Source organism: Trachemys scripta, chromosome 15 (genome assembly GCF_013100865.1).
Source record: "Trachemys scripta elegans isolate TJP31775 chromosome 15, CAS_Tse_1.0, whole genome shotgun sequence".
In the NCBI taxonomy this organism is placed as follows: domain Eukaryota; kingdom Metazoa; phylum Chordata; order Testudines; family Emydidae; genus Trachemys; species Trachemys scripta.
The window spans coordinates 18,035,621-18,062,824 of record NC_048312.1 but is presented as its reverse complement, the minus strand read 5'-3'; the positions used below and the strand labels follow the sequence as shown (position 1 = coordinate 18,062,824).

The 27,204-nt window shown below is 44.1% G+C and overlaps 2 protein-coding genes across 7 annotated transcripts in view; one reads left to right on the top strand and one right to left on the bottom strand.

Moving 5' to 3' along the window:
• YDJC (YdjC chitooligosaccharide deacetylase homolog) overlaps positions 1-27,204 on the bottom strand; it is a 76,274-nt gene that overhangs the window by 19,142 nt on the left and 29,928 nt on the right. For 2 of the 5 annotated variants that reach the window (XM_034791011.1, XM_034791009.1), the window contains exon 3: positions 5,170-5,348. In XM_034791011.1, the coding sequence (XP_034646902.1) occupies positions 5,170-5,333 (164 nt within the window). In that variant the 5' untranslated portion in view covers positions 5,334-5,348. Of the gene's footprint in view, positions 1-5,169; positions 5,349-5,565; positions 7,265-7,340; positions 7,499-7,524; positions 7,609-27,204 lie in introns of those variants that run through there. The other 3 variants (XM_034791010.1, XM_034791012.1, XM_034791013.1) reach the window with 3 other exon arrangements.
• CCDC116 (coiled-coil domain containing 116) overlaps positions 1-27,204 on the top strand; it is a 50,551-nt gene that overhangs the window by 14,953 nt on the left and 8,394 nt on the right. Inside the window, exons 1-3 of one of the 2 annotated variants that reach the window (XM_034791008.1) lie at positions 23,158-23,972; positions 24,536-24,707; positions 26,370-26,963. In XM_034791008.1, coding sequence (XP_034646899.1) covers positions 24,648-24,707; positions 26,370-26,963 — 654 coding nt within the window. In that variant the 5' untranslated portion in view covers positions 23,158-23,972; positions 24,536-24,647. Of the gene's footprint in view, positions 1-23,157; positions 23,973-24,535; positions 24,708-26,369; positions 26,964-27,204 lie in introns of those variants that run through there. The other variant, XM_034791007.1, reaches the window with a different exon arrangement.

Below are 27,204 nucleotides of genomic sequence, written 5' to 3'. Positions count from 1 at the left end.
GGAGTTGGTATTTTTATTTTTTTGCTGCTGTTTCCCACACAGTCTACAGTCGCTTGTTTTGCTTTGTAGCTGCTATGAAGACCTGCTAATTCCTGCTGAGTCGCCCAACCACAGCATAAGGCAACATATGGTGCTCCAAAGGAGGCCTAGCAAAGTGGTGGCGAAGTGAAGTCTAGGATGACACACACTTCACCATCATAGGACTTGTCTGAACAAATACTTAGTTTGCAGCAAACTGGGGTGTGAATCTACCCCGCACTAGCCTGCTGTGTGCTAAGTTTCATGTGGACCCTGCTGACGCTCACTAATAGTTCCCTAGTGTACTTTGATCTACTCCTGTGTCAAACCATGATAGATCAAAATGCACTAGGGAGCTCTTATTGCATGGCAGCAGGGTCCACGCAGACAGTCTGTAGCAGGGTACGTTCACACCCCAGCTAGCAATGAACTAAGTATTCATTTAGACAAATCCATAGTGTGGCACAAAAATAAACTAATTCCCACGTCATTCTGAAAGGAGATATCTGAGAGAGAGAAGAGCCCTCATTTATTTGTACTCAATAGTTAAGCAATGTCTGCATCTGATAAATTTGAGGCCAGTTACTTTAAGGCTCCTTCTCTACTCGGACACACCCCCAGAAGCCCGACCAGGGGTATTCTATCTGCTACCCAAGATCCATAAACCCGGAAACCCTGGACGCCCCATCATCTCAGGCATTGGCACTCTTACAGCAGGATTATCTGGCTATTTGGACTCTCTCCTCAGACTCTATGCTACCAACACTCCCAACTATCTTCGAGACACCACCGACTTCCTGAGGAAACTACAATCCTGAAAACACCATCCTGGCCACCATGGATGTAGAAGCGCTTTACATCAATATTCCACACAAGGATGGACTACAAGCTGTCAAGAACAGTATCCCTGATGAGGCCATGGCACACCTAGTGGCTTAGCTTTGTGACTTTGTCCTCACCCACAACCATTTCAGATTTGGAGACAACTTATACCTTCAAGTCAGCCGCACTGCGATGGATACCCGCATGGCCCCACAGTATGCCAACATTTTTATGGCTGACCTAGAACAACGCTTCCTCAGCTCTCGTCCCCTAGTGCCCCTCCTCTACTTGCGCTACATTGATGATATCTTCATCATCTGGACCCATGGGAAGGAGGCCCTTGAAGAATTCCACCTGGATTTCAACAATTTCCACCCCACCACCAACCTCAGCCTGGACCAGTCCACACAAGAGATCCATTTCCTGGACACTACAGTGCAAATAAGTGATGGTCACATAAACACCACCCTATACCGGAAACCTACTGACCGCTATGCTTCCTTACATGCCTCCAGCTTCCATCCAGGACACATCACACAATCCACTGTCTACAGCCAAGCCCTAAGATACAACCGAATTTGCTCCAATCCTTCAGACAGAGACAAACACCTACAAGATCTTTATCAAGCATTCTTAAAACTACAATACCCACCTGGGGAAGTGAGGAAACCGATTGACAGAGCAAGACGGGTACCCAGAAGTCACCTACTACAGGACAGGCCCAACAAGGAAAATAACAGAACACCACTGGCCATCACATACAGCCCCCAGCTAAAACCTCTCCAGCACATTAACGATCTACAACCGATCCCTCACTCTCACAGACCTTGGGAGGCAGGCCAGTCCAACCTGAAGCAAATACTCACCAGCAACTACACACCACATCACAGAAACACTAACCCAGGAACCAATCCCTGTAACAAACCTTGTTGCCTACCCTGTCCCCATATCTACTCTAGCGACACCATCAGAGGACCCAACCACATCAGCCACACCATCAAGGACTCATTCACCTGCACATCTACCAATGTGATATATGCCATCATGTGCCAGCAATGCCCCTCTGCCATGTACATTGGCCAAACCGGACAGTCTCTACGTAAAAGAATAAATGGACACAAATCGGACATCAGGAATGGTAACATACAAAAGCCAGTAGGGGAACGCTTCAATCTTCCTGGACATTCTATTGCAGATTTAAAAGTAGCCATAGTTGAACAAAAAAACTTCAGAAACAGACTTCAAAGAGAAACTGCAGAACTAAAATTCATTTGCAAATTTAACACCATTAATTTGGGCTTGAATAGGGACTGGGAGTGGCTGGCTCATTACAGAAGCAGCTTTTCCTCTCCTGGAGTTGACACCTCCTCATTAATTGTTGGGAGTAAACTACATCCACCCTAATTGTATTGGCCCTGTCAACAATGGTTCTCCACTTGTGAGGTAACTCCCTTCTCTTCACGTGTCAGTATAACAATGCCTGCATCTGTAATTCTCACTCCATGCATCTGAAGAAGTGGGTTTTTTACCCACGAAAGCTTATGCCCAAATAAATTTATTGGTCATTAAGGTGCCACCGGACTCCTTGTTGTTTTTTTGGATACAGACTAACACGACTACCCCCTGACACTTGTCAGTATTAAAATGTTTCCCAGGCCAACCAGCTTGTTTTCCCAGAAATGATTTAAATCAATTTCACACATTTAGAATCCAAAACAATCCCTGTTTGTGCTAATAAAATAAGGGAGGGGAAAGGAGGGCTGTAGTTTGTACTGACAAATGTCCCTCCAACCCTGCCCTAGCACACTTAGTCAGCTGACAGTATAAATGCTCTGACCTGGATTCAGTTATGCCTTTTTAAACTGCAGTCACATGACCTACTTTCTGAATACAGAAGTGTACGTAACCAGAAACTAGGCCAGGTGGAGTCTATATTTAAAAACCTGGCAGTGAGTAGGGCTCAAAAGTAGAGTTATAATGCCAGACTATTACCAGAGTGCCGGGGTTTAAAGCTTTTCATGTTATATCTGTATCTTGGGAAAGTGTTTGATTAACCTCACTGTTTTACGTGATTTTTTTGATTTACTAATAAGCAGGCCTCTAGGTTACATTTCCCCCGACACTTCCTTCTGCCTGATCTGCTCTCCTGGCAACAGTTCCATGTCATTTCTAACAACAGACAAACTTGCCACTATTAACTGGTCTCTTGTAGGCAGAGAGGCCATGGACTGAAGGGGCCTGGAGGCCTTTCCCTTAGAGAAAGTCCCTAGCTCAGGGTTGATGTATGATGGTGGGAAACCTGCGCTGGTGCCACCTATGATCTGTGGCTAGAAGATCACAGTCCGTAGGGCTGCCAATTGGGCCCCTTCCCTGATGGCCAAATTCACTGAAGACATTCTTGTCTTTAAAAATATGACTACAGTTATACACATCATGCAAAACACACATGCCACCCTCCAAGCATAACCAAACCTCTTCCAAAGGTGGCTTTGGATGCGCACAGAGAACTAGCATGAAGTTGCTAATATAAAGCTGTCTCCTGTGAACAACTGGAGTTGGGAAATGACACACAAGGTTTCAGAGTCCCAGCAAAGCCCTCTTTTTAAAAAGACGCTTTTTAGTCTACACAGTGCTTTCCAGGTCCAGGTTACCGAGCTGCTCACTGTTTCAGGACGTACTTCTCTTTCCAAGTGCTAACCCTGTCTGGAGCTGTGGTATAAGCTGGGTTTTACCTTCTAAATGAGTTACAAATAATACTTCATATTAAAGGATTTGCTGGGTTAGTCCAGGAGCCCTGAACATACCATGTGATGTGATACAGAGCCAAGTGTGACAGCATCTCTTAAAGAGCCCCTGCAGCAATCAGGAATATATAAAATAATTCAGGTACCTGACATCTCAAAACATTCTTTGTGTGTGTGTGTGTGTGTGTGTGTGTGTGTGTTTTATTTATAGTTTTACAAAACCTAATATGAGTAAAATGCTTTCATGACTGTTAAAAAAAAATGTTTTTTTGGTTGGAATTGCACAGGTTTGCAACCCAAACATTGCAGAATTGTGCTAGTGCCTGAGAACCAGAGAGTGGAACCCACTAGTTTACTTTCAGTGTCCAAGCTGAGTGAAATGCAAAAAGTAAACAAACAGCATAAATGGTAAAAATAAGTGATATGTTTAAAATTCATTCAGTTCTAATAATCTAGGGTGTAAGCAGTTCGGAAAGAACATTTGCTTTTTAAAGCATGGACTTTTCACCTGATGGTGTCCCTTGAAGTGTTCTGGAAAGCGAGAGACCAACAAACCCAGATTGTGACAATGAAAGAAATAACAATCAGGATAATCTCCATTCCACCCCCGATACATGTCAGGGGAAAAATGTGCAAAGTAGTGGCTAAGAGGAAGCAGAACCATTTAGGATACATCTATACTGCAATTAAAAACCCACGGCTGGCCCGTGCCAGCTGATTCAGGCTTGTGGGGCTTGGGCTACGGGGCTGTTTAACTGCAGTGCAGACGTTGGAGCTCTGGCTGAAATCCAGACTCTGTGATCCCAGGAGAGGGAGGTCATAGAGTTCAAGCTCCAGCCCGAGCCCAAACATTTACACTGCAATTCAACAGTCCCTTAGCACAAGCCCGAGTCAGCTGACCCGGGTCAGCCGCAGGTGTTGAACTGCAGTGTAGATGCACCCTTAGAGTAACATTTGCAGATGAGTACATTTTGTTTGACTATGTTAATAAAGTAGTGTTGTAGCTATATCAGTCCCAGTATATTAGAGACAAGGTGGGTCAGGCTGGTAATATCTCTTATTAGATCAACTTCTCTTGGTGAATGTGCATAACACCGTCAAAAGACGAGCCTGAGAGCTTAAATTCATACCTGTGCTAGACACTAAAAATCATGGACTGGATAGACACTGGATATATGGCTCATTACAACAATCTGTAATCCACTAACCCTCCCTTGTCCTACAACTGCAATGAAATTACGGCCCACTTGACCTTGAGTGGACTCTTGCAACATGTGTTAAGTCCTTATGCTAAAGAAGTTGTTACAACTAAATACAAGGTGTGACACTCTGAGTACCTTTCCCAGGCCTGAAGAAAAGTTCTTTGTAAGCTCGAAAACTTCTCCTCTTCACCAACAGAAGTTGGTCCAATAAATGATATTACCTCACCCACCTTGTCTCTCTATGCACGAGCTCTAGTTTTCCTGGAAAAGCCTGGGAAAGTTGAGTTTTTCCATTTGGCTATGAATGTTGTGGATTCAGTGAATGTTACAGTCTTGGCTCTGCTCATATGGCCTGGGGAGGTTGCACTAAGTAAGTAGCTCACCTTCTTGCCAGTTGTGCTGCAGCTGGCGCAGCGCTGCCATTGACCATAAGGGAAACATTGGAAACTGCTCCAGCCAGGAAACACTCCACGATTCCTTGGTTCCTCCTTGGGCAGTAGCCAAAGTCATCTCCGGTTACAATTAACTTCACTCTGGCCTGAAGCATCCTTAGGGGTCAGCCCTGACAGGAAATCAAAGGAGACGAAATCAAAGCAAGGATCACTGTAGCACATTAAAGGGATACAGGAAAAGGCAGGATCAGTATATATGAATGAGACAGAGAGAGAGAATAGAGAAATGAATCAACAAGTGACTCTGCCTCCTGCCAGATCTGCTGCTCCACCTTAGCTGTTTACAATGGTAATGACTAATGTACTGGCGTGCTAGTTTCATTTTACCGTAATTGTGGCTCTCACAGACAGTACTTTGTCCCTCCCTCGGTGCCAAGATCAGCCTCCTTCACTTTTCTATTCAGGGAAGGAAGGAGTGTCATGCTATATTACCCATCTGGATTAAGAGTAGTTTTTCCAGTTTAACAGGTCACTGATTTACACGATGATTTAAATGACTGATGGTACATCAAGGTGCAGAACCCTCTGGTTTCTGGACTCCATCATATTGAGCTGCTAGCTTACAGTATCTGAAGAGGAGAAACATCCGGAATGCAGAACTGAGACCCTAGAAGAAACTAAACCGTTAGTCTATGTTAAAAGACTGACTTCTTCCAATAGCCAAATCTCAATGAAAGTCCAGTCCAAAGAAGGTTCCTGGTTCTGTATATGCTGTCTGAATTCTGCAGTTATTCCACAGACGCAGCTTACATTCTCCTACGTCAGGGTTTCAAACAGGCATTACATTTGGGGTGGTTTTTTTTAAGTAAAATAGTGGACAAGGGAAAGACGTCAGAGTCTTAATTTCCTCACACTGCCTCTCCCTTTCCAATTTGCATGGCTCCTCTGATGAAGAGTAAGCAAGATTCCTTCACATCGGTATTCGCACTTTCCTGTCACACAGATCTGAGGTTTGTTTAACTATCGAGCATAGGGTGTTTGTTCAGCATTTGACACACAGGAAGCTGGAGGTTTTCTGCTTCATCAGAACAGCTCTGAGAGCAGAGCGCACCTTGGGAGTCAATCACACCCTCTTTTGGTTTTTTTTCACCCCTTCTATTGCTCTTCCTTTCTTTTTTCCATGTAGAAGCGGTTCATCATCTCTGTGCCTTTGTTTTTGAGCTGGAACTCCAGCAATAGTAAGGAGGCTGCGGTGCATGCGCTGAGAACAAGCAGGAAGTGTGGAGCAGTGAATCAAGCAGCAGAGAAGTGAGCTATTTATATACGCCACGCAGTGTTTGCTTACGAAGAGGGTAAGAGACCTAGAATTCATAACAGTGGCCCAAAATCAACAGGGCAGAAAGTAACTGGCTGAAGCAATAGCGTACTTGTCTCATTTTGTAAGTGATTTTTCAGTATAATCAATCGGCTTATTCACAGGGCCATGCTGTCTTTGCTCATAAATCATATAAAAATATAGCAACAAACCACCCCCATTGGAGCTAAGACGACCAGATAGCAAGCGTGAAAAATCGGGAGGGGAGTGAAGGGTAATAGGTGCCTATAGCAGAAAAAGCCCCAAATGTTGGGACTATCCCTATAAAATCAGGGACATCTGGTCATCCTAATTGGAGCACTTAACACTGTCTGCTACAATATTTCATCACAAGAATTCCTAACTGCAGGGACATTCAGATCCCATTTGTGGAGTGACAGCAAATGCCCTGATCCCCTGAAACAACCAGGAGCAGGGGAGGTCCCCTCCTGGGGCAAGGATGGAATTGTCCTGGCGAAGACAGACAGACAGGCACCAAAAAACCCTGATCAATCAGGGATGGGAGGGCTTCTGACCCCTGCAAGCTGCTGTTCGACCCTATAAAGTCCTGGGGTGAAGGCGTTGCTCTAATGATTTCCTGGCTAGTCCCTGAGTTAAGCCCCCTGCCCGCACACAAGGCTCCCCAGCCCCACAACTCCCTTGCTCAATCCCTGCCCTGCGAGCCGGGCTCCTCGGCCAGCTCCCCCGCACGGAGCAAAGGAGGGGGACCCCCCCCCATTGCAAGGGGGCTGCGGAGAGCAGGGAGGCTGCCACTCCCAGGAGCGCCGCCCCCGGCCCAGGTACTTACAGCCAGCGCTGGGCCGCTAAGCTACTGTCCAACCTGCTGCGGCGTCCACAGGGGCCAGCCCCGCGCTGCGGCCGCCTTCCTCCCCTGGAACGCCCCAGCGGCGCTGCCGCTTCCCTCCCTCCAGCTCCGGGGCCCGTGCAAGCCAGGGCACGTGCCCCCTGGCCGGGAGGGTCCCTGGACTCACCCATCATGAAGCGCCCGCACCGCCCCGGCAGCAGCTGCAGCATCCGTGACCCGCTCCCGAGCCAGGCGCCTCCGCAGTGATGCGCTGCACGGAGCCGCCGGGGGAGGCTCTGCGGCTCCCGGGCTGTGGCGTGTGCGCCCCCCAGTGGTGAAAGCGGGCGGCGGGGGCTCGGATTTCGAGGGCCCTGCTGGAGCTGGGGCACTGGCCGATCAGCAGGCAGTAAAACGAGGGATGTACCCCGTGCACTGGAGTGATGGGCAGACAGTGCTTAATTTGTGTCAGGGCTGAGCCCGGGCACCTCTAGGGCTTGGGAGTTCATAGCCCCTGCACCTCTGGGCTTGCGCCTCAGTTATGAATGTTAAAAAAAAAATTCTTTGAGCCCCATCACCTCTTTCCTTACAAAGAAAGCACTGCTGGCAGAGCTCTGAAGGGCACTTCCCAAAGGAGGGGGGCTGATATGGCGTCACTGTTGTATTCAGGGTAGTTGTAGCCAAGTGGGTCCCAGGATATTAGAGAGACAAGGTGGGTGAGGTAATATCTTTTAGTGGACCAACTTTGGCTGGTGAAGGAGACAAGCTTTCAAGCCACACAGAGAACTCACAGCACAATCCAAGGTGGAAGGGATTGTTTAGCATCAGTAGTTAGCAGCGATTATAAGGGACCATTCCAGGTAGAGTGGCCAGATAACACCTCCATCCATTTCATCCTCACCCATAACAGATTTACAATCAACAGCAAACACTTTATCCAAACCACGGCCATGGACATAGGAACTAGGATGGCTTCCCAATATGCCAGCCTCTTCCTGGGCCACCTTGAAGAAGAACTTCTAGACAAATGCACCACATAAGCAGTAATATACCTGAAATACATTGATGATATTTTCTCCTCTAGACAGATGACTTAAACTCCCTCATAGATTTCCACTATAACTTCAACAACAAACTCACATCCATTAAACTCTCCCTGGAACACTCCCACACTAGCATCAACTTCCTGGACACCACAATCAGCTTCAATAATAGAACCCGACAGACAACTATATACGAGAAACCCATGGATCGTCACACCTACCTTCATAGATCCACTAACTACCCCAAACACACCAAGAAATCTGATATCTACAGCCAGGCACTCAGATATCACAGAATATCCTCCAAGGAGAAAGTCCAAGATATACCTTAACACACTTAAAACCACTTTCACCAAACAAGGACACTCTGCCTACATCCCCTAGTTGTCACCTACCATCTCACACTGGAACCATACTGGATATCATCAAATACCTACAATCCTTACTCGATGGGGACCCCATCCTGAAAGAAATCTTTCTGAAACACCGCTTCTGTCCTTCAAACAACCCCACAACTTCTCCAAGCTCACATCAGAAGCAAGCTCCCCACAGACCAGGACACACCAACTCAAAGTAGCACCAGACCCTGCCAGAACAACAGATGCAAAACCTGCAGACATATTGACACTGCTACAACGATCCACACCCCAAAACAACACACCTTTCAAGCTCCATGGGTCCTACACATGCCTATCACAACATGTGGTATACCTCCTCCAGTGCACTAACTGCCCCAATAACAACTATGTGGATGAAACCAGACAATCACTATGCTCTTGAATGAACTCATACAGGAAAATGATAAAACACAAAAACACCATATCACCTGTGCGCGAACATTTTTCACAAAGCGATTTCTGTATATCTGACCTGTCATCCTCACAGGAAACCTGCACAACAGTTTCAAAAGATGCGCCTGGGAGCTTAAATTCATTACTGTGCCAGACATAAAAAATCATGGACTGAACAGAGACACTGGATTTACTACAACAATATATAACCCACTAACCCCCGCTTTTTGTCCTGTGACAGCAAAGGTATTAACAGACCACTCTACCCTGAATGGTCTCTTACAATATGTGTGAACTACTTTTGCTTAACAATCTGTTCCACCTTGGATTTTGCTTTGACCCTGGGAGTTCCTTTCCCACACCTAAAGAAGAGCTCTGCATGGCTGGAAAGCTTGTCTCTCTCTCTTTCCCCATTGGAAGTTGGTCCAATAAAAGATATTTTATTTACCTTGTCATTGTTGGTGGGCATTTCCATAGAACTCATTGCCATAGTACCTGAGCATGGCGGGTGTCCTCATTTATACCAAAAGGCCGGGGTGCTCCTAACCCAGCACCACGGTACGAGGCGGCAAGAAGATTGGATGGTATTATTACCAAACTTTACTCCTGAAACTAGAAAACACAGGCACCTCTCCTGCTTTCCTGCTTTGTTATAAATGCAAAAACTCAGTCTACATTTATGCAAAGATGCACTAAAATGCTGGATGTTTCCAGGGACCTTGGGCTAATTTTTTTTTCCATAGCTGAACCTGGGGCTGATTTATGGTTTCACATCGGTTTGCATCGTTGTACAGCTTTGTCACAAAACTAATTGAAATGCTCTGGTTTCAGCTGAGTTTTGTGTTGCATTCTCAGGTTCATGAGAACCTGAATCCCACCAGTAGGAAATGCATGTTATTCAGAATGAAAGAAACCCCTATTGGATCAACTACGCTGGGCTTCCTAGAGCAAATCCAATTGTCCAAACTCTATTCAACAATACAGCAGGTAGGCCCCCAAATGCTGCACTGACTGAAGCTACACTCCTCGCCATCTGCTAAGCTCTACAGGGCCACTAAGATCCATGAAACTGAAGCTCTTGTGTGCTAAATCAACCAACCAATTATCAAGAAAACCTGAGTTATCTGAATCCTCACATTTACAAAGGTCTTGGGTGTCCTGTGAGACATTCATAAAACTGAGGTTATACTGTATTTAATATTTTCTGATATGACCTTGGTGTATATTTCCCCCTGTTGCACCCCAACATGCCCCAATGGCTTCACATATAAAACTATTCCCAAACACAGCCTTACCATGCCTGGGAAGTGCTTAGATACTACAGTAATGAGTGGTATAGAAAGCCCTGAAATAGACAGATAGATAGAATATCCTTTTCTCCCAGACAACATGCCCACAACACTCACCATACAAAGAGATGATTCCCTTTCTCAGACCTACTGATGAAGTTAGATTTGTACCTGCAGCTGTAAATGGCATGACTAGTGCAATCACACGAGATGTTTTCTTTTGTTTCCTCAGTGTAAAATGAATCAAAATCTTCTTTCACTGGCACATTTGGTTCATGAATTGCCAGGGTAGCCGCTCAGCCCTGTTTTTTACCTACCTTTGTCTGTTTGCAGCTCTGAGCTTAAGTGTTGATCTAGTGCTGAAATCCAATCCAATAGACCTTAATCAGGAAGTGCCTAAACTTCCTATCCTGGGATGGGGAGGGGCATTGGGTGGAATAGATAAGTGTCTGGGGGAACATAGCTTAGATCACAAGCTACCATTTAGTATTGGATTCAGGCCTATCCCTTATGTTGTATGTAAAATCCTGTTTCTCTGGGCTTTTAACTGCTTCTTTTCCTTAATACAGAGAGAAAAAAGGTTTAATAGATTGTGTGAATAGTCCCAAAAATGTTGAGTAAGACATATTATCAATGTTCTCAACTATGAAGGTAGGGGACCAAGTTTCATCAGTGTTCAGTGAGCCTCATCTCAGTTGTTAGGATTGTCCCTAAATGTTCAGACTACTGCTGTACTCTTCTTGCATAGGCCAGAAGAAGAAGTAGCAAGATTAAATAGAGTAGCTGGTGTTGGACTAGGGCAGGGTTCTCAAACTGGGGGACGGGACCCCCTCAGGGGGTCGGGAGGTTATTACATGGGTGGTCGTGAGCGGTCAGCCTCCACTCCAAACCCTGCTTTGCCTCCAGCATTTATAATGGTTTTATAAAGCATTTATAAAGTGTTTTTAATTTAAAAGTGGGGGGGTCGCACTCAGAGGCTTGCTATGTGAAAGAAGTCACCAGTACAAAAGTTTGAGAACCACTGGACTAAGGAGAGGCTAACCGAAGTACTCCATTGTTGTGTGTGGGATCCTGTTAAAATTGCCTGTATTTAGACAAATCCCTTTTGGCAGGTTTCTCCAGGAACCAAAAGCCTTTTCTCAATTCTGTGGAATCCGAGGATAAGAAATCCAAATCTCAGGGAGTTCCTTGCAGATGCTGATGTTGTTTAGAGTCATTAGCCCGACAAATGACTGTATATGGACACAACTCTCAGAGAGAAAGAGATGAGACATGGACACACCCAGAAAACAGTCATTTATGTTTGGGAGAGGGCGAAAGTTAAACAGGAGTCAGTGAAAAATGGTTTCCAAAAGGAATGTATCGTGTGAGCAAGCTTCCCACAAAGGAAATGACCATCTAAGGATATGAGGGGCCATTTAAGGATATGAGGCAAAAATCTGTTGGATGATTTAGTTGGGGATTGGTCCTGCTTTGAGCAGGGAGTTGGACTAGATGATCTCCTGAGGTCCCTTCCAACCCTGATATTCTATGAAAAAAATCTTGTCCAGCCCCGGAGCACCCACGGAGTCTTATGAGGAAAGTTTTTTAAAACTGGGCATGTTTAATCTTGAGAAAAAAAGAGTGGGGAAGGGACCTGAATACAGTCTTCAAATATGTAAGGGTTGTTATAAAGAGGATGGTGATCAATTGTTCTCCATATCTACGAGACGTAGGACAAGAAGTAACAGGCTTAATCTGCTGCAAGGGAGATTTAGGTTAGATATTAGGAAAATCTAACTCTAAGGATAGTTAAGTACGGAACAGGCTTCCAAGGCAGGCTGTGAATCGCCGGCATTGGAGGTTTTTAAGAACAGGTTGAATAAACACCTGTCATGGATGGTCAAGGCTTATTTGGTCCTGCCTCAGCACAGAGGGCTGGACTTGATAATCCCTTGAGGTCCCTTCCAGCCCTACATGTCTATGATTCTATAAGATGACCTGAAACGAGTAACTGTTAGCTGTTATATATGGGCACCTTGGGGCGGGGAACTGAGCTCTAATCACAGGGGAGGCAAAGCTAGGATTAGGTAACAGCTTGGGGACAAGGTTTTAGACAGAAGGAGCCTGCAATTTTCTTCCTCAATCAGTGCCACAGAAGGGCTGTCAGGAGCCATTATGGACAGAGAAGAGCAAAGAAGGTTGCTAGGCATGCTGTAGTAACACCGGTTTTATTCTTCTTATTTTATTTATTCTTCTTATTTATGTTTTATTCTTAGGCCCCAATCCTGCAAAGACTTTCATGCAGGTTTAACTGGAATAACTCACATGCTTAAAGCTAAGCATATGTTAAACCTTTGCAGAATCAGGGCTGCAGGAGGTAGAGCTACACCTTAAGAGACATTTATCGTTTGCCATTTTGCCCCCTTTTGAAATCTTTTTTTTCCCTCTCTCTCTCAGCAAATTGAGGACATTTCTGAATCCCTTCCATGCTGCCCCCTCCTCCCAGAAATCACTTCCTGAGCTGATCCCAAGGCTACTACCCTATGCCATGAGAAACTAGCCAGCAAGGACTCTTATATATTGCACGTATTTAACCAAGCACAAGTTCTTTACTCCATTGTGCTGGGCATTAGCCTCAAAGAGGCCAGTTCTACACTAGAAACTTTTGCCAGTATAGCAGTGTCAGTTAGGGGTGTGATTTATTTTATGACAGTCCTATACCAGCAAAAACCCTAGAGTAGACTGAGTAATAGAATTGTTTTTGACAGTATAGTTTATTTCAGTCAAGGAACTGTTATAAGGTATACCAGCAAAAGCATTTCCCCTCGATATAAACTGTATCTACACTAGGGCTTTGTCTACACTACAGACCATACAGTGGCACTGATTGAGGAAGAAAATTGCCACTCTTCCGCCAGCATAATTAAACCACCCCTAACAAGCAGTGGAAGCTATGTCAGCAGGAGAGCGTCTCCCACCGAAAATAGCGCTGTCCACACTGGTGCTTTTGTTGGTGAAACTTATGCCTGTCAGGGGGGTTGTTTTTTCACACCCCTGACAAAAATTTTATGGACAAAAGTGCTAGTGTAGACAAAGCTTAGGGGAGTTTGCCGATTGTAGCTATACTGGCAAAACTTTCCTAGTATAGATCTGGCCTGAGCAACTGCATATTAATGTTACCCCTGCCCTTCTTGCCTGTAGCTCCTCTTGCTGTCTTGGGGTCTGTCTGATCAAGATTCCATCAAAGTTATTGGAAAGATTCCCATTGACTTCAGTAGTTTTGGATCAGGTCCTTCTTATGACACTATGCAGGGAGGGAGGATGTCTGAAACAAAGCCCAGATCCTGCAAAGGCTTATATACATACTTAACGTCAACCTTGTGAGTTGTTGCAGTGAAGTCAATGGGACTACTCACACGCTTAAAGTTAAGCGTATGCTTAAGAGTTGTGTTGAATCTGTGACATGGCTTGTAAGCTCCTTTGTTCTTTTATCTGTATTGGGAGGCACCTAGTACATGCCGAGCACTGTCAAATAATAAATAACCTTTTCAGCTTTAGTGGCAGAGAAATTGTGAGTGATGATAGGAAATTGAGCGCTATCAGTTTTACAGGGAAGGTGCTCAAACACAACATTGATAGGCAATAGATTAAAACCTTAAGATAGACAGAAAGAGAGACCGACATTTTAAAATGCATAAAGAACTGGAGTGACTATAAGCCAAGCATGTGACACAACTAGAAATATATTTTTAAAAAGCACTTTTATTCCAAGCTGCTTTCAAAGAGCATTCTTTATATACTGTAAGTCAGTAGACCATCCATTACACTTGGTGTATTATTCCTATCAGTATTTAATTGTGTGCCGACTAATGATCAACAGGATGGCAATTTGCCATCAATAAGTAATGAAACGTTTAATATGTTTTTATCACCTTGAAAAATTAGTCTTCTGAGTCTTTAATTGTGCTGCTGGTTCTAGGATCTATTGGTTTGTCAAAAGATAAACAGGAATATATTACTCCCAAGTACTCTAGGCTTTTAATTACGAACAATCAGAGTAAAACAAGCTGCGGCAAGTAGGTGGACTAGGTATTTGTGAGCAAACAGTGACATTGGGCCCAATTTTCAAACCCAGACACGAAAGTTAGGACACCCAGTTTTGCCTTTGGATGCACGGATCTGCACTCAAATAGTCCAGGAGAGGGAGGATAAATAGTCCTTGGTTAAAGCACAGGTCTGGAAATCAGGAAACCTGAGTTCCAATCGCAGCTGTCACAGATTTACTGAGAGACAGTGGAGAAGTCGCTTAAACTTGTCGCTCAGTTTCTCAACCTGCTGCATGGGGATAGTAATAATCACCTCCCTCGCAAGACAGCTGGAGGCTCATTCCTTAATATTTGCCAAGTGTTTTGAGAGCCTCAGACGGAAGGAACTATAGACATGTTGTTCTTTCAGGTGCCAATGTGAGTGCCCAGATGGAGACCTGAGACCCCTAACAAAGCCCAAGTTTAAAAATTGGTCTCCTCATTTTAGACACACGCAGAACAGGTATTTCTAGGGACTTTAACTAAGGTCTTTGTGAATGTTAAGTTTTAGAACTTGGAGCACCAGGCTGTCCATCAAAGTGATCATGTCTGTGATACCTTCATTACCAGGCTTCTCAAATTCTGTTTTGGGCCTTTGTCTGTCTCTACATGCGATATGATTGTCCATAGCCCATATCCTAATATCCAGACATCTATTTGCTGTTTCCAAAATAGCAAGTTTTGAAAAAATACCAAATCTGCATTTTCCAGGGTGGATCAAATAGTAGTGAGTCTGGTTTTGTGAGTTAAATCCCTCAAGTGTTTCCTGGGCAGGCAGAGCTTCTTGGCTAGGAAGATTATGGCAGAAGCGACAAATGCCTGGGTGTTTCCTCTCTTGATTTTGAGGGGTGAATCATTTCAGAAGTATAAATGAGTTCTCTCCAGTTCTTCTTTAAGTGGGTAGTAAAGGCCTGTCTCTCCTTCCTCCTCCCTTCATAACCAGCCCTTTGTCTTTGCCCACACCTGCCCCTTGCACACTTCTCCCCTCCCCACAACCACCTGGCTTGGCTGTTCTTCCCTTCCCCACACAGCTGATCCACTCAAAAACATAATATTCCACATTGACTTTACACTGAAAGGGCTCTAGGCTCCCCTAGCTGAGGGCAGGACTGGTGGTGGTGGGACTATACAAGCTCGCTCTCCCACACAGGTTGTAAGGACCTAATCCGACATGCAGCCAGGACTATCACGTCTATTGAATACAGAGGGCTGAAGTTGTCTTTGACTAATAAACTCATTCATGTGGACCAGCTACAAAACCTTTGGCCCAAATGCAGATGTGCTGCATAAGGTGGTGTAATGTACAGACCACCTTTCATTCCCTCAGACTGCCTTAGCTCAACTTACACACACTCAGCTGAGGAGTAAAGGAGCAAACTTGGTGAACTTAGAATCATAGAATATCAGGGTTGGAAGGGACCTCAGGAGGTCATCTAGTCCAACCCCCTGCTCAAAGCAGGACCAATCCCCAACTAAATCATCCCAGCCAGGGCTTTGTCAAGCCAGGCCTTAAAAACCTCCAAGGAAGGAGATTCCATCACCTCCCTAGGTAAATTACATGCTAAGGAGCTAGAAGAAAGTGTAAATTTTAGAATCTTCTACTCTACTTTAAATAATACTAGCTTCTTCCAGCTTCTAAGCATGTAAATTATAATCAGTGTCCTCAAACATTGGTAGAGTGGGAGTAAGTACACCTCTATCTTGATATAACGCTGTCCTCGGGAGCCAAAAAATCTTACCGCGTTATAGGTGAAACCGCATTATATTGAACTTGCTTTTATCCACCGGGTGTGCAGCCCCGCTCCCCGGAGCACTGCTTTACTGCGTTATATCCGAATTCATGTTATATCAGGTCACGTTATATCGAGGTAGCAGTGTAGATCTAGGGGAAGCATAGCCTAACTTACACCATCTTACACACTATTTCTGAATTTGACCCTCTGTGCAAACACCTGCTGATGGAGGGCTGGAAACCTCTCTCCAACCAAGCTGAGAAATCTCTGTGAGAAAAACTGTATTGCCTGTGAGCTAACATTGTCTCCTCCAAAAGATAAAAGCTAGTGATCTGTCTGGTTTGTGGTCAGGACAAACAGGGGTCTCAGAAGCATAAAATTACAGGGGACAACCAGTAGCTTACAAGAGAAGATTGAGGGTCCAGTAGTTAGGACACTAGCCTAGGATTTAGGAGTTCTGGGTCAAGTCCCTGCAGTGTCACAGACTTCCTGTGTGGCCTTGGGCAAGTTACTTAGCTTCTCTGTGCCTCATTTCTGTCTGTAAAATGGGGATAAATAGCACTGTCCTATTGCACATGGGTGTTGTGATGCTAAATGATTGTGAGATACTCACATACTATAGTAATAAAGGCTATAAGAACATGATCTAGATAGGGAGAAAAGCTATATATGGTTTGATTGCCAATTGGATTCCAAATCTGTCCAAGAAAATCTAATTGCACTGCTCCTCCCAACTTTGTTTTGGGAAACTCTCAAAAACATTTATGTACAGTTTTCTTGTTTATTTGTGTTTTATTGCTGTGAGCTCTGGCTGTTGCTAGCTTACTCTCCAATAACTGTGAATTGTCTGCATCACAATATAGTAACAAATTGCAAGCAATCTGCAAACCAGCATTAATTTGATGAAGAAATTTGTGACTGAATGTGAACAACAAATATGCTCAAGGATTTTGTGATGTGTTTGGAAGATTCACAAGCAGGGGGGGGAAAGGTGAAATTCATTGCAGAAATAATTCTCTGTGAATTATTTGCCCATTTCTACCTAACATGCAGCTGAGCAGTTTTAATTTCTTCCAGTAGATGGCAGGGTTGCACATAAATACTAGGTTTCAGAGTAGCAGCCGTGTCAGTCTGTATCCGCAAAAAGAACAGGAGTACTTGAAGAAGTGGGCTGTAGCCCACGAAAGCTTATGCTCTAATAAATTTCTTAGTCTCTAAGGTGCCACAAGTACTCCTGTTCTTTTTACATAAATACTAGTCAGTTAAGTACATTATTGTCTTCCAAAAAATACTTCAAGGGAACTTATTCAAGAATTCAACTAATTCTCCTATGATATTATGAGACTTGTGGAAATCCAGACGTTTTGGTGTGATCACAGATCAATCATAAACATACCAATGAATAAAGTTCCTTTGCTTTCAGTTTATTTCTTTAACCAAACACTATTTTATCAAAGCTTAGTATGCCTATTATTTAGGGCTGTCAATTAATCACAGTTAACTTACACGATTAATTCAAAAAAATTAATCGCAGTTAAAAAAATTAATCATGATTAATCACAGTTTTAATCACACTGTTAAACAATAGCATACCAATTCAAATTTATTAAGTATTTTTGGATCTTTTTCTACATTTTCTAATATATTGATTTCAATTACAATACAGAATACAACTGCTCACTCTATATTATGATTTTTATTACAAATATTTGCACTGTAAAAATGATAAACAAAAGAAACAGTATTTTTCAATTAACAAGTACTGTAGTGCAATCTCTTTATCGTGAAACTGCAATTTACAAATGTAGATTTTTTTTTGTTATATAACTGCACTCAAAAGCAAAACAATGTAAAACTTTAGAGCTTACAAGTCCACTCAGTCCTACTTCTTGTTCAGTCAATTGCTAAGACAAACAAGTTTGTTTGCATTTACGGGAGATACTGCTGCTTGCTTCTTATTTACAATGTCACCTGAAAGTGAGAACAGGCATTTACATGGTACTTTTGTAGCCAGCATAGCAAGGTATTTACGTGCCAGATATGCTAAACATTATATGCCCCTTCATGCTTTGGCCACCATTCTGGAGGACATGCTTCCAGGCTGATGATGCTTGTTAAAAAAATGCGTTAATTAAATTTGTGACTGAACTCCTTGGGGGAAAATTGTATGTCTCCGGCTCTATTTTACCCGCATTCTGCCATATATTTCATGTTATAGTAGTCTCGATGATGACTCAGCACATGTTCATTTTAAGAACACTTTCACTGCAGATTTGAAAAACGCAAAGAAGGTACCAATGTGAGATTTCTAAAGCTAGCTACAGTACTTGATCCAAGGTTTAAGAATCTGAAGTGCCTTCCAAAATCTGAGAGGAATGAGGTGTGGAGCATGCTTTCAGAAGTCTTAAAAGAGCAGCACTCCAGTGCGGAAACTATGGAACCCGAACCACCAAAAAAGAGAACCAACTATCTGCTGGTGGCATCAGACTCAGATGATGAAAATGAACATGTGTCGGGTCCGCACTGCTTTGGATTGTTATCGAGCAGAACCCAACATCAGCATGGACTCATGTCCTCTGGAATGGTGGTTGAAGCATGAAGGGACATATGAAACATTAGCGCATCTGGCACGTAAATACCTTGCGTCGCCGGCTACAACAGTGCCATGAGAATACCTGTTCTGACTTTCCAATGACACTGTGAACAAAAAGTGGGCAGCATTATCTTCTGCAAATGTAAACAAACTTGTTTGTCTGAGCAATTGGCTGAACAAGAAGTAGGACTGAGTGGACTTGTAGGCTCTAAAGTTTTACATTGTTTCATTTTTGAGTGCATTTTTTTACATAATTCTACATTTGTAAGTTTAACTTTCATGATAAAGAGATTGCACTACAAGATTGTACTTGTATTAGGTGAATTGAAAAATATTTCTTTTGTTTTTTACAGTGCAAATATTTGTAATAAAAATAAATATAAAGTGAGCACTGTACACTTCATATTCTGGGTTATAGTTGAAATCAATATATTTGAAAATGTAGAAAATATCCAAAAATATTTAAATAAATGGCATTCTATTATTAACAGTGTGATTAATCATGACTAATTTTTTAATCGTGACTATTTTTTTAATTGCTTGACAGCCCTACTATTATTAAATTACCATTATACATAGATATTGTTTTTGTAGACTTAGGTTGGAAGATTTTTGTAACACAGTCAAAATGCAATAGGGAAGTTGTTTTATTGTAAATAAATAGTACTATTCATAACAAGTATGTGGTTGAGGCACATTCTTTCCATAGTTTTGTTTTACATATAATTGAGGAGTGCTGCAGAGGCAGGAATTTCAGGTTTGCACGGTCACAGATAAGCAGGTCTGAGACTGATAAGGAATGCAACAATGTTGGTAAGGGAAACTGACAGCTCACATTCCCCTTTCTTAATAACATTGGCACTGCTGATTGCCAATTTGCCGGATATGGCTACAGACTGGCCAATGGCCTAGGTAGGTAGTGTAACTTTTTTAGAAAGCCTCAGAGGTCAGGGGCTTCAAAGGCATCCAGCCCCCACTGGTGTTGCAGAGCATGTTTAAGTTGAAGGTATTGTTATTCCTTCTTTGGGGACTTGGGGCCAGTGGGAATCTCCCTAAAGCGAGGCAAGAACATGAAGGGATCATTTTCAATTATGGGGTGAGTGTTCAAAATCCCTTTTTTTAATCCAATGGGGCCACAGAATGGGTCTATGGGCAACTGAAATTTTGTAGTGACCCCAGACTGAAGACTCTGAATATAATAAGGGATGGCTTTTAAATTTAGAAGCAACCAGATACTAGGCTTTCCTATAGCCACAATTGTGACCAACTTCTCCCTAGGGAAACAGTAGAAGTCTGAGTTTAGAACTGATCCTAATGGTGGTGGGGCTACAATTTCCTCCTCCACATACAAGCAGGGTCCCAAAGCTTGGTCTCCAGCCCATGCCAGGAACTCTGCACAGCAATGAAACAGCTCCACAGCCCGAGCTCCACAAGCCGGAGTTGAGTGGCGGGGGCCAGCCACGGGTTTTTCTTTGCTGTGTAGACATACCCTTAGTGTCGCATAAGATTGCTTGGGAGACTTTTGAGGATCTGGGCTTTAGGGTCTGATCCAAAGACTATTGAAGTCAATGAAAAGACTCCCACTGACTTGAAAGGTCTTTAGATCAGATTTTTAAATATTTGCGTAACTTTAACCAACCTATTGAGCTCGTGGAATTAAGTTGAAGTCACTGAACTCAATAGGATTATTTGCATGCCTAAAGATGCTCGTGAGCTTAAGTGTTTTCCTGGCTCAGGGGCTAACTCACTTTCCCCAGAGATCTGTTAAACTCCTGATTAACAATAGCACTGTCAAGGGTTTCCTGCATTTTGGAAGGTCATTTGCCCAACAATTAATGCTTCCAGCAAACTGGGAAATCTGTTTGTTTGTACATGCTGACATTAAAATGCATTTTGTTTTTCTGTTCCCTCAGCTGCTGTGAGTTAATGTTCACTTGAGATGATGGTGGTTGCTAAATAGGACAGGATCTTTTCCCTAGGATAAAATTTACTTGAAATTAGTGTGTTTCATAAAATATGAAAGACATTTTAATGAGATGATGCAAGAACTGTTTTAAAAATGATAGAAAATATAATTTTCTTTTCTGACCCAGTCTCACTTGTTTTACGAAATATATTTCATGACAGTTTAATGGCTCGCATAAGAATGTTGGATTTTAAATGTCTTTCTCTCTCTTATTTTTAATTCCAACAGCTTTGGATGCAAAGCCTGTTTTGGCAATGTCAGCTCATCTGTCATTATCAAGCGCTGTGATAGAACCTAAATAGAATAGAGTAGAATTATTAAAAAAACATAATTACTCCGGGAACCGAGGGCCAGGTCCATTGGGACCATGTTTCATACAATTTGACAGGAAAGGTGAATTCCAATCTTTAGTGCAGTGGTTTTCAACCTGTGGTCCGCAGACCCCTGGGAGTCCACAGAATATGTCTAAGGGGTCTGTGAAAGGTTGTCATTACCCTACAACAGCGGTTTTCAGCCTGTGGTCCGCAGACCCCGGGGGCTCCACAGACTATGTCTAAGATTTCCAAAGGGGTCCACAGCTCCATACAACATTTTTTAGGGGGTCCACAAATGAAACAAGGTTGAAAACCACTGCTTTAGTGAGATAGGAGCGCATATTTCCCCATTCCTAGGGAATGCTTCTTGAAACAAATCCATAAATTAATCACATCAGATAGCTCAGTGGTTTGAGCATTGGCCTGCTAAACCCAGGGTTGTGAGTTCAATCCTTGAGGGGGCCATTTAGGGAACTGGGGTAAAAATCTTGTCCTACTTTGAGCAGGGGGTAGGACTAGATGACCTCCTGAGGTCCCTTCCAACCCTGATATTCTATGATCAAAGAAATATGGCAGCCCAAGAGCTCCAGCCTGCTTGAGATGGTAACTGGTCCTGAATTCTCCCCACATTGATACAGCTTTTGCTGCACTAGAATATACCAGTCTGAGCTGAAAGTCCTGTGCCCCATGCTGTATATGTAGGTTGTTTTCAAATGGGTGCTTTTACACATTCAGATGCCCCTTAAAGGGCATGGAAAGTAAAGTGTTCTGGATCTAGGCCCACTACCATTGGAGTAAATGGCAAAACTACTATTAACTTCAATGAAAGCAGGATTGAGTGTTTTACTGGATGAAGGTGATGATTTTGTGCTCACCACACATAAAAGTAACAACCTTGAAGAAACTGTGGTATACAAGCCAGCTTAGCTGGTAGCTCATCGAGGATAGGTGGGTTAGTGGGATTTTGACAGGAGAAGTAGCCGCCAACCACTACTTTCTTCTTTGCCTTTCCTCAGCTTTCCTCCCTCTGCTGCTCTTGCACTGAGGCCCTAAGCCAACACTGTCTTTAAGCCTTTCCGCAGATCACTCATAAGTGGTGAGAATGCAACAATAGAGGCAAGTTGCACCTTAAACAGCTTTCTTCTTTCCCCTGCCCGTTCCTCCATTTCTCACTGTTTCACTTTGACTGGGGGGGTACTTACATCAGGGGTAGGTCACAGCCCTGACTTCTTCCTTCTCTCTTCTCTTCTGATTCCCCTGCCATGTCCCATATTGATCTTCTTTTCAGCCTTTACCTGGCCCCTTCCTTTCCTCGCCTTTTCTCTTCCCTCTTCCTCTGCTTCCATGCTGGGAATATCCTATCTTGTGATAGGATTGTGACATCAGAGGCAGTTCCCCCTATTCCTCTCCTCCATTTCTCTTCCCCCTCTTCCTTGTTTCTCTCTCTCTCCTCCTTTCTCTAGAATTGTCACATCAGAGGGAAGTCACAATCTGGAACAGCTCATGGTTGAATTGTGGCATGGTAACTAGAGGCCACCAATTCATTTCCTATGCTCACCCAATCCTTGCTTTTGGTGGGACTGTTGTCACACTCTGTTTTGTGATAAAGGCAGTTGTCTGCAAGGAACTGGCTTGCAACCATAGGCGCCAACTTTTTCCAGCGCCAGTGGGTGCTCGACCCCCCCCCTCCCCCGGCCCTGCCCTGCCCTGACTCCACCCCTGTCCCACCCCCTCCCCAACCCCATTCCAACCCCTTCCCCAAAGTCCCCGCCCCAACTCCACCCCCTCCCTGCCCCTATTGGACTCCTTCCCCAAATCCCCACCCCGGCCCTGCCTCTTCCCCGAGTGCACCGCATTCCCCCTCCTCCCCCTTCCCGCCCAGCACTTGCCACCGTGAAACAGCTGTTTCGCGGCAGCAAGTGCTGGGAGCTAGGGGGAGAAGCAGGGACACCACGCACTCAGGGGAGGAGGCGGAGGTGAGCTGGGGGGGGTCAGGGCAGGGAGCTTGGCTGCCGGTGGGTGCAGAGCATCCACCAATTTTTCCCCGTGGGTGCTCCAGCCCCGGAGCACCCACAGAGTTGGCACCTATGATTGCAACCATGAAGTCCTTTCACATAGGCCTCCATAACAAATATGCCTTCAAGTCCTCATGTAGGTCATTATCTGGTAATGACTTTTGGTCCCTAACAAATCAAACCTAATTTGAAACAGCATCTGAGAGGTGAAAGGCTCCATATTCCCTAAACCATTCACTTTCCTCAAGTTCAGTTCCTAGTCTCACATGGTGGGGGCCCCCAAATTTCAACTGGAAAAGGATCAGGCTCTGTATCATTTATCTTTGGACATATTTTCAAACTTTTAATGCACAACTAGGCATCCTTTCATTTTATGCAGAGCATTCTTTATGATTTCTGAAGAATATTAAAGAGAGATGATTGTTAGGATCAGTGAAATGAGAGCTTGGAACTGCTTTTTCACCAGCCAGGTCATGCTATGTAAAAGAATGGAATCCTCTATGCAAATGTACAGAAACCACTATGCAAATGCATGGAATCTTTTGCACAAACAAATAGAATCTCCTGCATAACAATCACTGGGGAAGACTGCTTGAAAGAGAGGGTGGGGTTGTGATGTGCTTAACTCTCTGGCTTCCGTCTGAACCTTTCGAGTCAGGTTTCTCCCTCATGGTTGCAAGGTCTCATCCACTGAAACTCTGCTGACTTCAGAATTAGGCACTTTCCATATTCAAATCTTATGGCACTGAAAGAAATCGTAAGGAACCGAAGTCCTGGATACCACACTCTCTAATTGCCCGGATAGTTCAGCCTTTACGAAAGTAGCTGTAAGTATTAAACACAGCTGGAAGGAGTAAATCTGTTTGCCAGAACCTGGGAATGGGCGACAGGGGATGGCTCACTTGATGATTACCTGTTCTGTTCATTCCCTCGGAAGCATTAGTACTGGACACTGTCAGAAGACAGGATACTGGGCTAGATGGACCTTTGGTCTGCTCCAGTATGGCTGTTCTTATGTTCTTATCTGCTGGTAAGAAATGACCTATAGCAATTAAATATTTGATGGCATTTTGATGTTTTAAATATCCTATAAGGGGCTAAATTCTGGGGTACACTGGGGTAAATCCAGAATGGCTCGAATTATTCTGACACTGTTTTATTGCCCTTGTGACAAATTCATCTGATCTAGAAATGTGCTTGGATTTTCTTTTAGACTTTCTCCTGAGGTACTGCTAAGGCTTTTGGATGGGGTGAGTGTGCAGAGGGAGATGGCAGGGGTTATTTGACAGATGGTGTGAAATCCTGGCCCCACGGCAGACAATAGCAAAACTGCCACTGACTTAAATAGGGTCAGGATTTCACCAGTGCTGTGTATCTCTCATCCCTCGAGAGCCCTTCTGTGTGGGAAACTCTTTCCAGAGCCTTGTGCAGCTGCAGCAGGAAGAGGAAGAAGAGGGAGCTGCAGGCAGGAGAGGACGGAGAGTCGCTGTCCTTTCAGCACCATGGTGGGCCGCTACTACTCAGGCTATTTGGCAGATGATGAAGATCTTCAAGGAGCCCAGGTAAGAATCAGAGAAAGAGAAAACATCCCCTTAGCTTGCATTTCTAGGGACACATCCTGCCATGGATCTACACAATGGGGATTGTGGGCCATGGGCCTGCAACATTTTCCTACCCGGAGTCACCACAATAACCTTTTATTTCCAATCCCACAGGAAAGATTTCTGGTCCCTCTCATCTACCTTATACATCCACTCCCACCCCACAAATTTTATCTTTGTTCCCCCCCGCCGCCCTAATACTCCCAAATATCCTTCATACACACCCCTTGCTCCCCATACACCTTACCTGCCTCCCCCACTTACCCATGCACCCAACACACTCACATACACAACATCCTCACCGCTCCACATGTGCAAGTCATCCTTCCCTGCCAGTTTACCCCCTCACCCACCTCAATCCCCACCACCACTTGCACTGCCCACACTTGCACACCTTATCCTCAGACACACACAGCAGATGCCCCAGCCCTCTCATACACCATCCAGACAGACCTTAGTACCTCCCAGCAGACCTCATCTTCACCCCCTATATACACCAGTATCACATACATGCTCCTTGCCCCCTCCCCCTTCCACCCTGCACACACCAGAGACAGCCTGACTTGTCCTTTGGGCCTGGTTCTCCACTCACTGAGACTGGTGTAGATCAATTGTAACTCCCGTGAAGTTGCAGTGGTGTGAAAAAGGGGTAAAGGGAGGAGAATCAGGCCTATATTTTGCCCATGATATTTCTGTTCGACTTGCTGTAGGTAAAACATATGTTTTGGGCAGGGGGCCAGTGTGGGAGGAGAGAGACGACAAGTAGCTTTTGTAAAGAACAGGCTGGTTATTACAGCTCATCACAATGTCTATATTAATGTTTCCTCAGCTGAGTGAGATGGTTTCCTCTTTTGGACTTACATAAACTTTCAACAATCCCCATTAATGCATCAGTTTTGACACTTGGCCTTTCCACACCTGCAACCAATTTCAGGGTCACATTCAAAGTTGTTCACCAGAAATAACGTTTAACCTTCTTTCCTTGCAAAGTGAATATTAGAATCACAACAGTTAGAGCTGGCAAAGGAAAGTGTCAAGCACAGAGACAGGCGATCTGGGTTCTCTGGTCCCAGCCCTGCTATTGACTCACTGTGTGAGCTGAGATAAGTCACTTAACCGCTCTGTGCCTCAGTTTCCTCATTTGTAAAATCGGGGTGATAAAACATTCCTTTCTCATGGGCTATTGTGAGGTTACATTCACTAATGCTTGTAAAATTTAGAGATCATGGATGGAAAGCACCAGAAAAGTTAAAAGTATTCTTAAATGATTATTCTCTTATTAATCAAAGACTTACTAAATAATCTAGTCCTTCCTCCTGCACAATTATTCCAAAATTGCATCCGAAGAAGTGGGCTGTAGTCCACGAAAGCTTATGCTCTAATAAATTTGTTAGTCTCTAAGGTGCCACAAGTACTCCTCTTCTTCTTTTTGCGGATACAGACTAACACGGCTGCTACTCTGAAACCATCCAAAATTAGTGTAATTTCTCGGGCTTTACTATGGAGTTACAATAGTTACTCTACAGTTAAGACTGCAAAAGCCAATCTAGTTTTTCAGTCTCAAGCAATGGGGCTTCAGATCTTCCCAGTCTCCTCATTAATGACATTCCCTGCTTTGCTTAGTTACAGAGAGACAAATCGTCAAACAAGCCAACTGTCACCCAAGTGAGAAAAACACATGACTGGAAAGCCCTGCTGAGACCAGCTTCTCCCTGTGGATCACCAGCTGTTATGGCTTTTAGCACATTTGAGATTGACAATAAAGTGGAGGAAAAAGGGAAGCAGGATGATCCCATCTCTAATGTCCACAGGGCTGCACAGGATTTCTCCAATTTTGTGGACTTCTTGGTCGACATGGATGCATTGGACAGCCTCCAGCAAACCATGGAAGAGGCAATCCGGAAAATAAGGGAAGTAATAATGGAGGATGAAGAGGGTTTACTTGATTTCAAAGAGGATGTCAGTTCTAGTCCAGAAAGTGAGTCTTGGACCATCTCCTGTCGAAAGCAGTGTGATTGTTTCAGCTCAAGTCATTATCCCTCCACATCCAGTTCAGAGGAAGACTGCAAGGAATGTTTCAAAAGCAAGGCCGGGGATAAGCTGGGCAGTGAAACCAAACTCCAGAATCAGTGCCTGCTGGATAAGTTTGTAGCTCAAGCCCCAAAGAAAGAAACAAGGAGGAGGACAGAAGAAGTGGCTGGGATAGTCCACAAAAAGGTATTTCTACTCCTCTCTTCTAATTCTCTGGGCACTAGGACTCTTTTCCGTAAGATTAAAGTAGGAAAGAAAGTACTCCCAATTTTTACTTGACACTACTTTTATAGTATCATAGACATACACAAGCAGCAAAATTCTGCCCTTACCAGTAGGTGCCTCACTGACAGGGGAAGAGATAAGGATCTGTGCCCGCTATTTACTTAGCGCAAGAATCATTCTGCAAGAGTGTGATGAAATGGCT